The sequence below is a fragment of the Mycteria americana genome, chromosome 7, assembly GCF_035582795.1.
Source record: "Mycteria americana isolate JAX WOST 10 ecotype Jacksonville Zoo and Gardens chromosome 7, USCA_MyAme_1.0, whole genome shotgun sequence".
Taxonomy (NCBI): Eukaryota; Metazoa; Chordata; class Aves; order Ciconiiformes; family Ciconiidae; genus Mycteria; species Mycteria americana.
The window spans coordinates 57410817-57426713 of record NC_134371.1 but is presented as its reverse complement, the minus strand read 5'-3'; the positions used below and the strand labels follow the sequence as shown (position 1 = coordinate 57426713).

Genomic DNA, 15897 nt, shown 5'->3' with positions numbered 1-15897 from the left:
TTGGTCTCACACTCACTGTCCAGAGGAAGACATTAATACACTAGTATTTTAGAAATGTATTGGAATATTACCCATAATACTAACACCCCTTTCTGATATACTCTAAACAGTTTGCCTTTTGTATGCAACTGTGCACGAATTGAAGAAATCCACTGAGCTCTCTGCTCTGTACAGGCTCTGCATTTAGTGTACAATACAGGAGGAGTTCAAATTTCTCTCCACATTGTGCTCTGTTTTACTGGCAACCAGGTCCCAGCTCCCACAATACCTCTCATTTCACAGGCTACTCAGGTCCCTCTCGAGTTCCTTGCAGTCTTTTCCTGTTCTGACCAATCTGAACAGCCACGCAGCATTGCAAAGCTTGGCATCTCATGTGTACTGCGATAAATGATCTGGAGATACAGAACCCAATACGCAACCTTGAAACTCCTGCTGCCAGGCTCTTCAAATTGAATAACCAATTTTCATTTTGCTCTGTTCCAAAAGCAAAGTGAAGTTTTCATTCTGTAATGATACTTTTCCTTTCTCTTGCGAGTGCTCAATTTCTGTACCAACCTCTGTTTAAAGACCCTGTCAGAATCCTTTTGACATTTAGATAAATTACAACAGCCTGTTCTTCCCTTCTGACACACATACAGACTGTGAACAGCCAGCGTGGGATCTGCACCAGTTAGAGTCTGCCAGGTTGCAACCTGCTCAGGATTCAGCTGGTTTGCTTTCAATTGTTCTAGCTATTTGCTGGGTCCAGGCAAGATTTACCAGGTCTGGCTGCTGAATGCATAAAGCGAAGTTTTGCTTCCTCAACAGATCGGTACTCTCTGAAGGCTTTGCTAGACTCAGCCCTAAATTCCCTGGGTAGAAAATGGAAGTCAGTCTCCCCCAAGGATGGTGTGGCTGCAGGAGAAAGGCTTTGAGGACCCAAGGATTTTCTCAGTCTCCATCTTACAGGGTGCAAATTCATCCTGTAATGCAGGGTTGAGCTCAGAGCAGCCCTGTCTTGGGAAAAGAGTGCGAAGCCATCCTTTGCCCCAGTGTACAAAGCCCAACCCCACTGGCGCTTGCTGACACTCACCTTTCCCTCTACCTTGCCCTGCTGGTCAGTCTGGATCTGCTGCCGAAAGGCTGGGTCAAAGAGCAAGGGGGTAGCACAGTAGTGAACCAGGCGTGAGGACTGCTTCAGGGTCTCCAGGTCTGCCAGCTGCACAGCACAAGAGGAACACAGTTAGAGCACACACCCCTTGTCAAGCCTGGGAACAAGCTGTCCACAACACTGCACTGCCGCTCAAACAGAGATCAAACTCTAGAGGGAACCCCCTGCTTTACAGCCTTTACAGTGCTGGGCAGCAAGGTCCCATTCCCAAGTCTGGTGCTAGAGCCCAGCAACCCCAGAAGTTCAAGCGGAGAGTGCTGCTCCACTGCCAAACACCATCCCCACCATACACCCTGCTCTGAGCTCCAGCGCTCGCCTTTGCTATAGGCAAGCTGGTGCTCTCAGTGCACTGTAAGAAGGCCCAGCCTGCCGCCTGCCCGCCTGGGCTGCACTCACACTGATGGGCATGTTGGACTGCGCTGATCTCTGCTGCCAGGTTACAAAGAGATTCTCAATCTTCATCTGCTTCTCCAGTTCTGGAGGAAAGAAAGCAGCCACAAGAATATCAAGCCACAGCCCCAAGTATTGCCACTCCCCTTCACTCCCACCCTACTCAGGCCATAACCCATCCCCTCACAGCACCCTGGCAAGAGCAGCTGAAAACTGTCCCCTCTGCCAGAACTCTTGTTCTGCTCTTTCTGAGCTCCTTTTCCAGGAGCGAGATGACTAGGCAGGCTCCTTTGACATCAAGCCCCTTGCTTTACCTTTCCTCTCCATGCTCTTGATTTCCAGGAACTGGGCCCCATGCCGAGACACGGGGTCAAAAGGTCCCAACTCAGGCCCATGGGGTATGCGCTTGATGGTGGTAACATCCCGCAGAGCTTCGTCAAAGGGCACCACGTCAGGATGGAAGTGCAGAGATGGTAGGCTGCGGGCAGAGCTGCTCAGCCGGCCTTGTTCCTTGCTAGGTGGGGGGCTGGAGCTCCGGATCAGCGCATCCACCTCCAAAGTGGAGTTCAGGAAAGGATTTGGCTCCTAAGCAAGCAGACACAGCCATGAAAGTCTCCTTACTGCCAGCCTTGGAGAAAGGACCCACACGAACAGAGTATACCCAATTTTGGCCATCTGCAGACATCTCTGTTGGCCTTCATCACCACCAGTCCTGAGGAGAGCAGGTGTTGGCCCAGCATGGCCCTAATGTGCAGTGGGAAGCCCATTCCCCAGCCTCCTCCACCCTAAATAATCTAGTCACAGATAAGTGCTGCCAACAGCAGAACCGGCTTCTCTTTCCACTTCTGGCTGTCTGCAAGAGCAGACAGCAACAGCCTGGCTAGGCACGGCCACAGTCAGATGTGTGAGCACCTGGGGATGCCTTGCCAACTGGCACACAAAAGCACAGAAGTGTCTTCTACCTTCACCAGACTCTCGAGCTGCCAAGGCCCCTCCTGAAGAGGAAAGGACTGCCATGCCCAGCAGGGTGCCCTACCTGCTTGCTGTCCTCATGCCATGGTGTGTCCATGAAGCAGTGGTGGTGGAAGAGTCCCAGCTTCTGGCTGAGCAGGCAGTGCACGATGTGGGACCGGGCATTCTGCCACTGCAGCAGGCGAGTAAGTGAGCAGTTCAGGTTGGCCCCCAGGTCTGGGGACCAGTTGTAGGTGTAGAGCGTCAGCTGGAGAGAGAGGAGGGGGAGGAAGGCTGAGGGCCTGCGTGGTGACACAGGCTGCCCCAGGTGCTCTGGGCTGTACTTGCTGCAGCTCCAGCCAGTTTCAAATGGAAAGGCTGGGACAGGGAGAGTGGCAACAGCTCATTCACAGCCCCCCTATTAACAGCCACAGCAGCGGTGGTGGTACTTGCACTGGCAGCACAAGTGCCCAGCCTGATGTGGACCTTGTTATGGGGAGGGAAAGGGCAATTATAGTCCATGGTGGGGCAGCTGAAGTCAGAGACAGTGGGGGCTGCTTCCCCCCCCCAGCACTCCCCACAGTGCTGCAGGGAACCCCCAACTCTGCTTGCAGCACAAGCAGAGACGTCCTGCACAGCTGCTTTGGAGGGCTCCTGTCTAGGGAAGGTTGGTGGCCTGCAGAGGCTCTCTTACTCTCCTCTTTCTAGCCCTGGGCCAGTTGGGAACAGCTTGGCTTTCAGGAGACAACATCACACAAGCATCATTGCTACCTTTTTGTCGATGATCTCCATGAAGAGGAACCTTTGCCGAGGTGCCAGGTCTCGTCCAACAAGGCTTGGGTCAGAGCCTCTCTCTGCTGAGCTGAATTCCATAGCCTCGAAGCGCTGGAGCCCTTTGTGAGCTGGAAGAAGCCAGAGTTACAACCCTCAGACCAGTTCATCCCACATGCCATTAAGGTGGCACAACAGGATGTTGTGCCACAGTACTGCTTAGCTCGTCTTGAAATAAGCAGTTATAAGCAAACCTGAAAATAAGGTCTCAGGAGCTGAAAATGGACAACCCACTGCCCACCTCCGGGCACAAACAGTCTGCCCCAGCAAAGATGGGAACCCTGCTCATACATCTCCCACCCCAAGAGCCCCCAGCACACAGTCTGTGGACCCTGGCCAGGCACTCACCCTGCTCTGTGCTGCAACGCCACTGCTGGAAGTTGCGTCCCAGCAGGATGAAGTGTCTGACAGCTGCAGGGCGAGGGCTGGCGATCTGGCCAGGCTTATAGGGCAGGAAGGTGGTGCCCCGATGGTAGCTGCAAGGAAGAGCACCAGAGGTGGCTGACAAGTAGAGCCATGAGAGTAGAGGCTGGCACAACTGATTAGCCATTGCTGGTGCCAAACAGCTCCCTACAATCTGCACAACTCACCAGATCTGCTCAAACACCTTGACAGTGGTGTCACTCGCCAGGGTAGTGACCAGGCTCACCACTTCCACCAGGATGGAGGACAGGAGGAAACGGGACACAATATCCACTGAGCACTGCTGCACTGATGGGCACCCTGCATGGAAGAAGTAGTGTAGGACAATGAGCCAAGCTGCCCCAGAGACAAGCCCTGCCCGCCTGGGCAGTGGAGAGGGCTAAGGGAGCCCTGTTGCAGGCCTGCTGCCCAGATCAGGCCAAGTTCCTGCCTTGCCAGGGACGGAGGCAGGCAGAGCTGGAGAACAGGGACCTTATATGGAGGAGGAGAAGATGAAGGCTGAAATAACCTCTGGTTTCAGGCTCTGGCCTGAAGTGGGACCTGGACCAAACTCCCTGCATGCCCTGAGCATGGCACTTTATTCCCCCACTTATTCCTTGTTCCCTGGCTTACTTCTCATCAGAGGAGGAGGACAGGTCTACCTTGCCAGCAGGAGGTGTGAGAGGATGTACAAACACTGAAGTGAGAGGTATCCAGAAAGCAGCAACAGGGCAGCCACACAGACCCAAATCCCACCATATGAAGGGCACCCCTCCTTTCCTCCCACCCTGCAAGACTGAGGGTCTCCCACACAGCTTCACAGCCCCAGAGCATGTTGCAGAGGCTCAGATCCTCCCTCCCTGCTACATCTGGGAGTTCCTTCACTACCGCAAGCCCTGGACTTGGAGCGTGGCAGATGCAACCACAAGCCTTAGCAGGTTTGTTCAGGTGCACAGAGATACATGCCCAGACTCCTGCCACACCTTTGTAACGCTGATGCTTGCCCCGAGACCAATGTGACTCTGGTGAGGTCTGGGGAGAGACAGGGTGCATAACTAGGTAGAGATCAGCAAGAGATGAAGGCGGATGGCTGGGTGCCACATAAGGATTTGTCCTTGGAGCTCCAGGGAGAAAGGCCCATCCCCAGCCCATCTGGAGGAGCTGGGACCTGAGATACATACCCAGGTGGTTCATAAATGCCATCCACTGCTGGCAGGTTTGATTGAAGAGTGGGTGCATGGTACCTACATCCCCTTCTTCCAACTGGCAGGCTCGGCGCCTGGGAAGAGGAAAGGGAAGCACAGTTATACCAGATCAAAGTCAACAGCAATGAAGGCACAAAGGTGCAATGGTTTCTCCCCACCCAGCTTCAGAGCAGAGCCCGGGGAGCCCCCTTTTTGGGTCGTTACAGCCCTTGAGCTTGGTCCCTCTGGGTCAGTAGCCATAGGGGTGTCAGGTGTCGCGCAGGGCCCCACAATGGAGGGAAGGGATCTCTGTCAGGGAGAACCAGCAGTGCTCCCAGCAGCACTCCCAGCAGCACTCCAGCAACAAGGATCAAGGCTTTGTGTGTGGAAGGCAGCTCCCCTAACTGGCTGTGTAAGGGAGAAACGGCAAGGAAAGGGGACGTGGTCCAGAGGGTTAAGATGCAGACAGAGCCAGCAGGATGTCAGGCTGCGGAGCGCTGTACAGCAGATGGAGGGGAACAACACCCCGGCTGCCTGGCCTGCAGACTGTGCTTGCCTCTGTGCCTGTTCCAGTTCAGCTGTGGCTGTGGCCCGATCCTGGCTCAGATGCTGCTTGACACTCTCAGTCTTGTGCCGCCGCCTTGTGCGAGCCTCTTCTGGTCTCTCCAGCACAATGTCGTCAGTAGTCTTGGGGCTGCCCAGCTCCGAGGACTCTGCCTTGCTCTAGGGAGAAGGGGGTGAGTTAAGGCTGTGCACATGCACAACCCAGCTCGTGCTCTGATCTCAAAGTCCCCGCTACCAGCCTGGCCTCCCGACCCCAGCCAGATCCCTCCTCTCCGTTCCTCCTGGCCTGACACGCCATGAGGACTTACAGGCCCTGCTCCCCACTGGTCCCTCAGCAACATTACCAGCATGTCCCAGAAGCTGCGGCGTCCCAGCTTGCTTGTGGGTGTCACTGGCTCCCCAGAGCTGGATGAAGGGGCAGAGGTGAAGTGCAAGGGTGGAGGACAGCTCCTGCCAGCCCCACCAGTGGCCAGGGCTAAGCCCTTCGTCTCTGACATGGTCCTCCTTAGGCCTCCTGTGGAGACAGAGCAAATCAGACTCTCCAGAGCCTCCTGCTGCAACACTGCTGGTGTCCCTGTGTACCCCACTGTGGCTGGCCAGAGCCTGGCTGGAGAGAAAGGAGAGAGCCCTCAGCAACACCCAGCAAAGGAGATTCAGTCTTGGGGAGCTGACAGACCTTTAAATATCTCTTCCAACCCTAATTTCTATAATGCCTCTTCCCTGAGACATCACACAGCGCAGCTTGCAGAGGGGAGAGCGGCTTCCTCCCTCCCTGCCCCCTCAGCCCCAGCTCCCCCAGCACAGCCAAGCTCCCACAGGCCAGGCAGGAGGAGTGAGGCTGGCTGGGGCCTCAGGGTGGCCATCCTGGCCGGGCTCTCACCCGCAGAGCTCAGCTCCTCCAGGTCCGCGGCGCCCAGGGGGCAGGCAGCTTCCACGCAGAGCGGGGCTGGCAGCACGAGGAACTCCATGACAGCATCGCAGAGAGCGTGGCGCAGGGCCCCGCGCAGCTTCTCCGACAGCTGCAGCAGGCTGATGTTGCCCTTCTCCCAGATATCCAGGCGCACCAGCACGCAGGGCTCTGCAGGGAAAGGGCAGTCCTGCACGGCTCTGCACCCCCACGTTCAGCAGCCCTCCTAGGTGACCCAGGGGATGCGGAGGCAGCGGGGAACTGGCAGCTTGTGGCCTGTTTCACTCCCTACCTGAATGCAAGGTGCCGGCCTCCGGCTGGTGCTTGCTGACCGCAGTGAGGCTTTCAAAGTCAGCGTCCTGCAGCAGGCCCACGATGGGTGAGGAGGAAGGGAGCTTCAGAGGGTCAGGCCTCTCCCCGTGGGGCAGCGTGGTGGGGCTGCCACGCTCATCCACAAACGTCAGTGCAATGCATGCGATTCCTGCAGGGGAGAGCCCAAGACGGCCTCCGTCAGCCCAGCACTGGGTGCACCTCCACAAGCCCTGCCTACAGCCTGCCATCCTGTACCTGGGACCGTCATGTCACCACTTGGGTTGCACAGTGCCACGTGCCAGGCAGGGCCCACAGGAGGGGACGCAGCCAGGGGAGCAGACGCTAGCTGTGCCCTTGGGGAGCCAGGGTAAGAAGCATGGTGTTTGGCACCAGGTGTCCCCATCACCCCAAGAATCTCTCTCCTGCAGCATCACAGCAGCTTTCGCCTTGTCCTGCAGGAGCTTCCTAGGTTGTCCAGCTCCATATGCAAGGAGAAAGTATCTCCATTTGCCCCAGGAGGGCCTTTATGCAGAGAGATCCAGGATTGGGCTCACCATCCCTATCCTCTTAAGGGACAGAGTACAGAACCCAGATACTCTCCAGCAGCCCTCTCCAGGCTATGAAGGACCTCGAGTCCCTGCAGAGGAAGGCTGTATACATGACACCTTGTTGCAGATTACACTCACGGCCCCCTCCTCACTGTACAAGATCTGATCTTGAGGCCTTCTCCACACACTCCTACCAACAAGGCTGGGGACAACGCAGATTGACACGTAGTATTAGCCTGGAGTTGCAGCAGAGTAAAATTCAGGCCCTGCCTGTAGCCTCCCTACGCTGAGCCCTATGCATGCACAACAGGACAGTTCAGAGACGCAGAGCGGCAGCGTGGTGCTTGCTCCACAGCCCGCGTGCTGCGTGCCCTGGGCCACACAGAAGGAGAAGCCTTGCTACACACCAGAGTGGAAACAGGAGCTCAGTCCCCATGGCCCAGCTCGCTGACCAGGCACCAGGGAAGCAGCAGCAGGGATGCAGTTGTGAGGTCCAAACCCCACTCTGTAACCCTAGATCACAGGTAAGAAACTCAAGACCTGAGCTCTGGGGCTACGGGAAGAGGTAAGTTAGCAAGAGCTGCCAAGGAACGTTACTGCCTGCTGCACTGGAGTTTGCTGCACTAGATGCTCCCACCCCCTTTCAAAGCCCCTTGACTGACTAAGCCAGCACTCAGGTGACTGTATGGCAAAGCTGCCCCAACGCTGCCAAAGGATGATGTGTGCAGATGCAAACCACCTCAGCCCCACAGCATTGTTGAGCCCATACTCTGTCCTCCTCCCCAGCAGCGATGGGAGTGACACCGGACTCCGCTGCCACAGCGCAACCAAACTGCACCTGACTGGATCCACAGCACCGCATGGAGGATGGGTGCCCTCCCTGTGCTGAGACAAATCCAGCCCCAGCAGACTATGCCCAGGTCTAATCAGCAGCACAACCACCTGGTCTCCATCATTCCTAATGAAGCATAAGCTCTGCAGCAACCGTTCTTCCAAGACATGCCAGACGCAAGGGAGAGGGCACTGGGATGGAGAGAGCTGCTCATTCAAGTCAAAGCACAGCTCACTTGCACTCACACTGAGGCAAGGGAACTCTACACCTATGAGCACCCCTCCACTTGAAGAAAAGTACAGGAGCTGTCTTATCTCAGAGGTGCTCTGCAGTAGGCTCCAACATGTCTCTTCCCCACACAGACACAGGAACAACCCTTCATCCAGCAAACAATGGAGAAGTTCGCAATTTCCTAAATATCAAAGGTAGAGGGGACCAGGACTTCACTCAGAACAGCAAATCTGCCCCACATGACAGTGAGTATGAGCTCTCCCGAGCAGACTTTCTCTTTTTAAACAGTAAAGGGCACAAACTCCTCATCTGTCTGGCTTGAGAGTCAGCCCCAGGCCCACCAGAATGACAGTGGATGTTCATGTGGGTAATTGCAAACTAAGATGTAGTTATTCCCCTCTTCTTCTCCTGGATAAACTCCCACACTGAGCCCCTTCAGCCTCCCCCTCTCTGGCAGGTTTCCCCATCATATCCATTCCTGTAGCTCCGCTCTGCTTCAGTCTGTCTCAGGTGAGGACATGAGAACAACCAAGCACAATGTCCCACATCCTCCTTGCGCTGGGACACGTGCTCTAGAGAGGGAGCACTCACGGCAGTGCTTTCAAGCAGGCCAGGTCAGCAGCAGCAGGAGCAGACTCCTCGTTCGCGCATGCTCCCTGAGACAGAGCTGGTTTGCCAAGCAAGCGCCAAGCACTCAACACCCTGCAGCGGGCTCAGTCCCTCGGGGCAGAGATGATGGCTGCCCCTGCCCCACCAGCAGAAAGGCTAGCCTCCCTGCCGCAGGGAACAAGGCTTCCAGTCTTGTTACAGGAGCACAGAGAAGCTGAAATGCAACCACTAAGTCACAGGTAAGAAACAGGTAAGAAACTCAAGACCTGAGCTCTGGGGCTATGGGAAGAGGTAAGTTAGCAAGAGCTGCCAAGGACGTTACTGCCTGCTGCACTGGAGTTTGGCTACATACTCATCCATCGCATCCCGCGGAGGGGTGGGGTGCTAGGGAGCTGTTACCTCCCATCTGTGAGGGACTCTGAGCCCCCTCTGACTCAGGCTCACTGAAATAACAAACTACAGATCTAGTGGTGCCCGGCCACTCTAGCCCCTTGGTATGCAAGGGAACCCCCCATCCCAGGACACAGCCACTGGGAGAGTGATGATGCCACACTCTGGAGCATGAAATCATGGCTGAAACATCATCACCCGTCTTCCTCAGGGAGGAAATGCCTGTTTGGACCTGAGGGAAAAAAGGGTGAAAGATTTTTGGAGTTCACTGCTTGCAAGATAACAGAGCAGCACACGGACCCTCCACAGCCAGGGACTGCAGAGCTGCCATCTCAGGGCAGCTGGTTCTGTTTGCTCATTTATCCAGCCAGCAAGAAAGAGGAGGCTCAGCTAAATGGACACACATACACAAACACACAGAGGAGTCAGAGCTGAAGCCACAACACGAGGAAAACAAGAACAGCAGGGACCAGAGGGGCCAGGGAGCTACACAGGAAATGGAACTGGAGTAATACTTGGAGCCACAGGTGCTACCTTGGAAGTGGGAGAGTGGAAAGAGGTGCTGCACAAGGTCCGACATGGTACCTACATAACAGAAGAACATTCAGACGGTGCACGAGGGACACGAGACACATGATGGCCAGGTGACAGACCACATGGCCTGGACAAAACACGACATGACAGCCTGCTGCGGGATGGGCCCTATCCAATCCCTCCTCCAGCAGTCCAGAGAAAAGAGCAAGGATATTGCTCCCACAGCCCGTGCTCAGTTACACACGGCACTCAGCTACCCCTTCGCGGCAAGGCTCCAGCAACAATTGTCCCTGCTCCCCGCTCCAGCCCCACTGAGCCTCTGTGCCTCACACTTACTGAGGTCTCACTGTGTTTTGCCCCCACAGCTACTGCAACCTAGAGCTGCTTCCTACAGCAACAGGCCAAGCTTAGCAAGTTGCTCTGTGGGAGGCCTTGGCTTGCTCCACCGCACATGCAAGGGCATGCAGTCCCCCAAGCACACACCCTGCCCACCTCCCAGCCATTGGAGGAATACGCTGCCCTGACACTGGCCCTCCTCAGTCACTCACAGCTCTCCAACATGGGAAATGGCTCTCCAACACACAGCCCCATACCCTGTTTCAGAAATGAGTTTAGCACAGTACCTTTGCCACCAGTGCCTTGGCCACCTGGCTTGTTGTACAGATAGAGATCCTGGTCAGGGATGCTCCCACTGTGGTTGAAGTAGTGCTAAGGAGAGCAAGGAAGAACAGTGACAGAGACTAGAGAACTTGCCTTAACTGGAAGCAGAAGCCTATGTGCATGCAGAGCTCATCCCCACATCTGTAGCAAGCTATCCAGACCTACTTAAAACACTTGCCAGCACAGCCTTGGCCACTGTTGGGCAGAAGGGTCCTCCTACAACTCTGTGCAGGGTTATACGGCACTACACATCTGGCCTCACCTTCTATCCTTGCTACAGCCATGCTGAGGGGGTGCTAGCAGCTATCAAACTTTTATTAGCCCTCATGTTTCAGTACTTAGATTGGAGGGAGCCATGCAAGGAGCCAAGCTCAGCTTTGCAAGGGGGTCTTCTCCCATGCTCTTGGAAGATTGTGGGCATGAGCTTTGTGGCTGCTGCTTTTTGCACAGCAAGTAACCACTTGTATCAAAGCAAGGCCTGTCCAAGTTTATACCAGGTGAAACAGGAACTGCTCATAGTCCTGTGAAACTCCTCCAGGCTTCAGTATTCAGTGTCAGCTCCTCTCTGACACTACATGGCAGAGCTAGGAACATAATGACTGAACTGCCCCTACAAATGCCCCCAGCAGCAAGTAGAAGCTGGGCAGACTGCTGTCCCAACTCACAGCTCTCCTCACCTTGAAGTGGTGCTCCACGTTGCTGTCTGTGTACTTAGGGGTGTGCAGGAAGATGAGCAGGTTCTGGCGCAGATAGTAGGCCACCGCATGCAGCCAGGGCAGGGCAGAGGGTGGCAGTGCGAACTGCAGGACCTCTGTGGGTGGTGTCCCAGGGGGCTGGATAAACTGCGGAAAGAAGGCTTTAAAACTCAGCTGAGACTAGCCGGATGCTCTGGGGCTCTGATACTGATCCAAATTATGCCAGCTAGCTATGCAAAGGGAGAGCGTGGTGGGCAGAACCCAGGTCCATAGACAGCATCCTGAGACAGATGTGGGCAGATGTTCCAGGGGTATTCACAGGGAGGCTCTGCCATGCTGCAAACCCCAGCAAAGGGGATCTCCCACCTACCCTGGCACCCACACAGCATACACCTCAGTGAACGCTAGCCTGAGCAAGCACTGGAGCAGGGAATGGGATGCAGCAAACTGCCCTGGCCTTCCCTGCCCTGGGGCAGGAGATGCTGAGACAGGTCAAAAAGTAGGAAAGTGTTATGGGCTCTAGGATGAGCAGAGCACATATCCAGTGAGGTACCTCCACATCTGCTGGGGTCAGCTTGCAGTTCCGCACCAGCATCACAGTGATGATATCCAGGGTGGCCTCATCCAGGCGTCTGCGCAGCACTTTCACCAGCTCATCTGTGATCTCAGGCCCTGACAAGTAAGCAGAGGTACAAGCAGCTTTTTCATCCCATCCAGTAAGAATAACCACAGCCACCCCTCCCTGCCTGTTCAGGATGTACCACCCTCACAGTCACTTCCTGCAGGAAACATGTCTTTCCCCACCAATTTCTTGAGGCATCTTTTTCTACCCGTTCACGATCACAAAAGACTGCTGGTACAGCAGGCAAAGACAAATGCACTCCTGCATAGGGAAAGCTGGTCTGCAGGAGGTTTCATTGTGGGCCACGGATCCTTTCCTCACATTCCCATCCAGACAGAACGGAGAGCAGCTCTGGGCTAAGGAAAAGCAGCTTGCTCAGGAGGGAGATTTAAGCAAAGAGGGCAGGGACTGGAGCTCTATTCCTCTGCTTTGCATCAGCACAGCCCATCGGCTGCCAGGTGCTGTAACACTTACCTGCTGGGGCAACACCATGGACCATCAGTTGGATGTGCCTGTCTACCTGTCCCACAGGGCGGGTAGAGTCCACACTACGGCATGAGGCTGTGTCCAGAGAGGAACGAGAACCCTGGAGAAGCAAAAACAGCCACATGGAAACAGTTTCCATGTGAGTTCTAGATCCATCTGGCTGTCAGCAAGGTCAGGCAGAACCCACCCACTGCTGCCCTACTCCACACATCTACAACATAGGTTTTAACCTACATAAACCCCAGGTTGCTGGAACTACTGAGTTCCCTCCACTCCTGTGACCAAGAGCACCAACATCCACTCCCAGAGAGCAGCAGACTCACCATTAGATCCTCAGTGTAAATGGGCTCCTGGCTGCGTGTCAGTGCCAGTGAGCGAGATGCTGGACTAAGGACACTCTCTGCTTCCCACACCTTCCCACTGTAGGTGGTTTCCGTCAGTCTGAATACAGGAGAAAGACATGTCAGCCTCCATTCCCAAGGAGGACAGCATCATACCTCCACAGAAGATCCACTCTTCCTTGCTCTCCCCTGTGCACTTTCTGAGGATTAGTCCTTGTGATACGGAGCTTGTGGAAAAATTGCTCTCTGGCTCCCTCAAAAAAAAAAAAATCATCCTTTTCCCTCCCATGTAAAGGCTTAGCACAGGGAGAGCAGGAGGGGCCTGGCTTGATGTGACTCTGACCCATCAGAAATCAGGTATTTGCTGCTTGGGTCACAGCAGGGTCCCTGAGGCTGGGCAGACACTTTCTGCCCCAAGGAGCTCTGTCTGGTGTAATGCATGTAGCAGGGCAGGGTCAGGCCAACAAGTCATGCTGGCTTCTTACCGGAGGTAGAAAACAGATTTAGTGGCACGTTCCTGGTAGACAAACATATTCTTCCTGTTCACCACAGAGAAGGCGTTGAGCACCGAGCGAAGCGCCTGGATAGCTGTGGGCAACGTGGGATGTTAGCTATCCCACACACACTCTTCTGGTGTGCCAATCCAGCCAGAAGCCAGACTCTTGACACGCAAAATGAGGGGGAACCTGGGCTGTACGCACCTCGTGAGACTCCCATGTTGGGGCCCATCTTGAGGCGTGAATGTACATGGATAAGTGTGCTCCACACAACATCACAAGCAAAGTGCCCTGGCATGAACTGCATAGTGGCAGCCAGGTAGTCCCGGGGCTGGTAGCTCTCTTCTACAGAGTAATCTACAAAGAACATAGGACATGGCTGGGGCCATAGTGTGGAAGTCACCATCTGTTTAGTCACCCATGGGCAGGCAGTGGCACTGCCGCATGAGGCATATTCATACCGTCTGTGGGCATGACACGCTGCCTGTACGAAGTATAAGGCGTTTCACTCTTCCAGATGTCCTCCTCACTTTCTGCCACCAGTAATGAGTTGCATATGTGGCTGTCATGCAGGTCCTGAAGCAGCAAGCGCTGCAAAGGATGAGTAAAGATTGGTTCTGTTGCTTGTACAGCCCACAGAAGACAGCACGGAGAAGGGCTTAGAGCCCAACTGAGTCCCTTTTCCTTTGACCTCCAGGCTGAGACTCCACCAGCTGAACTGGCTCCCCAGGCCCTCCTCTGAGCTGAGCCCAGACCAGACAACCTCCAGAGGTCCCTTCTCATCTAAGCCATCTCGCAACTTGCGGCTCTGCCCCTGCCCTCTGCAGATTGGTTACCTGATTGACAACCCTGCAGATTTCACTGATCTTCTTCACCACCACCTGGTTGAGACTCTGGCACTCCCCTGGCTGCTCCTCTTCCGTTTCTGCTGATGCCGCTTTCTCCACACTCAGGCTGCTTTACAGGGAAGGGGAGAGAGTGGTCAGCAGAGCACCTGAACAGTGCCTGTCCCTGTGTGCTGGAAGCAGGAACACAGTGGGGAAGGGTGGCTGCTTTCCCCTTATAGAGCACCAGTCTAGTCCTGCAGCTCCCCACCCACATGAGGCAGGAAGGAGATCCTGTCCAGAGATTAGGGAGTGGCAATAAGGTCCTGGTACAGAGAAGCTGTGGCCAAACAGCGGGACCCTCCTTACCGTGTGTGGTAATAGACCTCCACTCGGTCCTGCTGGATTTTTATGATGAGCCAGAAATCCGGCATAAGGGGACACCTGGGTTCCTGGTCACTCATTAGTGCCTCCTCATACTCCGAGTCACTGCTTCCCCCATCGTAACCTGCAATGTATCCTCACTTCAGTCCCAGGCTGCCTGGCAAGCCAGCCTCCTCCCAGGGCACAGCAGGCTCTAGGAGATCAGAGCCATTCACAAGCCCTGTCCTCACGGCTCAGGGGTCACCCCAGCCCAGGCACACAGTCCCCCATGCCCCCACACTATCATGTCACTGCCAGTGTCTGCCTGCACGCTGTCAGTCACCCCTGCCCCGGCAGACTCACCCAGGTGGTCAGAATCCATGCTGCCCTGGCTCGACACGAGGCTCTGCACGCGGCTGGGACGCTGCTTGCTGGAGCCTGCAAAGGGAAGAGGGGTTTGATCATGAGAGCACTTGCTAAGCCCCTTCACACGACCCATCTGCTGGAGGAACATTATACCACAGGACAACCAGGCAGCGCTGGCCATGGGGAGGCAGTGCTGGGGAACGGGGTTCTCGCAGTCACTACCAGAGTCACCAGGAACTTCATGTCATTAGGGATATCAGTGTGGCAGCACAGCCTAGTACCCTGGGCACTGCTGAGCAGTGAGTTGCCAGCACCCTGGCAAGGAAGAGACCAACAGTGCAACACCATCAATTCTGGGTTTTAGGGACTGAAACAGGAGAGGCAGTCATGTTTTGTACGCTACAGCCAAAACAGGGCCCTTCCTTTAAAAGTTCCTGAGGCTGAGGTACATCCTGCCCACATTCACAGCTCCTACCTTCCCTGCCCTGTGTTACGGAGTCAGCCAGGCTTGCTGCATATGGTGTCACCAATGGGGATTTCTCGCTGTTGCCCTTTTCAGAGGATGAGGATGGCAGTGACTGTATGGTTGTCTCTAGAGCTGCCTCCTCCAGGGAGTCATGGCCAGGTGCTCTGCTCTGCTCAAGGCTCAGCGCTTCTCCTGGGACCTGCACACAAGCCAGGTTGCAAAAATGACCAGAAAAACAGGCACTGAAAAGAGTCTGATCATACTGCTGCATCCTTCTACCTTTTATTACCAGAGTGTCCCACACCGTCCCACCAACAGACCATCTCAGTGTCTCTCACCTCATCCTGTGCATGGCTGCCTCCACGTATGGGGTTTCCTGTGTCTGGCACAATGCGTGTCTCACTCTCCGGCCACCCCCAGAGACTCTGGGCTTCTTCTGGGAGGACACAGCTTGCATGGTGTAGCTCGGAGCCCTCTGCCTCTGCTTCACTGCTCCCCTCCTGGCCTGCCTGGCCCAGGGCTGTCCTGGTGCCCCCTCCAGCGGGCTGCTGCAAGCAGGGTGTCCCTGAAGGGTCTGGAGCTGCCCGCCTGGAGTGCAGGCGGCTGATGGAGATGTAGTGGTAGTCACTGCCTTCTGCATTGAGCATGTAGCCTGGCAGAGCCATTCTTCTGAACTCCTGCAACACAGGGAAGAATAAGCATCCTGCTAGCTAAGTGTATGATGCTGCCTCAGGGCTTTCTC

At 55.3% G+C, this 15897-nt stretch overlaps 1 protein-coding gene across 11 annotated transcripts in view; it reads right to left on the bottom strand.

The window, feature by feature from the left end:
- The window catches only part of SZT2 (SZT2 subunit of KICSTOR complex), a 63942-nt gene that overhangs the window by 12697 nt on the left and 35348 nt on the right, over nt 1-15897 (bottom strand). For 8 of the 11 annotated variants that reach the window (XR_012776613.1, XM_075508577.1, XM_075508579.1 and 5 more), the window contains 25 exons: nt 15494-15832; nt 15165-15354; nt 14687-14761; nt 14330-14468; nt 13973-14093; nt 13598-13727; nt 13341-13493; nt 13125-13227; nt 12622-12739; nt 12287-12398; nt 11744-11862; nt 11173-11337; nt 10459-10543; nt 6672-6860; nt 6353-6550; nt 5817-5986; nt 5465-5631; nt 4906-5003; nt 3913-4045; nt 3671-3798; nt 3263-3393; nt 2577-2759; nt 1855-2125; nt 1547-1626; nt 1073-1198 (listed from right to left, as the gene is read on the bottom strand). Coding sequence is in view for 10 of the 11 variants with exons in the window: in XM_075508577.1 (XP_075364692.1) it covers nt 1073-1198; nt 1547-1626; nt 1855-2125; nt 2577-2759; nt 3263-3393; nt 3671-3798; nt 3913-4045; nt 4906-5003; nt 5465-5631; nt 5817-5986; nt 6353-6550; nt 6672-6860; nt 10459-10543; nt 11173-11337; nt 11744-11862; nt 12287-12398; nt 12622-12739; nt 13125-13227; nt 13341-13493; nt 13598-13727; nt 13973-14093; nt 14330-14468; nt 14687-14761; nt 15165-15354; nt 15494-15832 (3723 nt within the window). In the remaining variant the exon portion in view is untranslated. Of the gene's footprint in view, nt 1-268; nt 393-1072; nt 1199-1546; nt 1627-1854; nt 2126-2576; nt 2760-3262; nt 3394-3670; nt 3799-3912; nt 4046-4905; nt 5004-5464; nt 5632-5816; nt 5987-6352; nt 6551-6671; nt 6861-10458; nt 10544-11172; nt 11338-11743; nt 11863-12286; nt 12399-12621; nt 12740-13124; nt 13228-13340; nt 13494-13597; nt 13728-13972; nt 14094-14329; nt 14469-14686; nt 14762-15164; nt 15355-15493; nt 15833-15897 lie in introns of all 11 variants that reach the window. The other 3 variants (XM_075508580.1, XM_075508587.1, XM_075508585.1) reach the window with 2 other exon arrangements.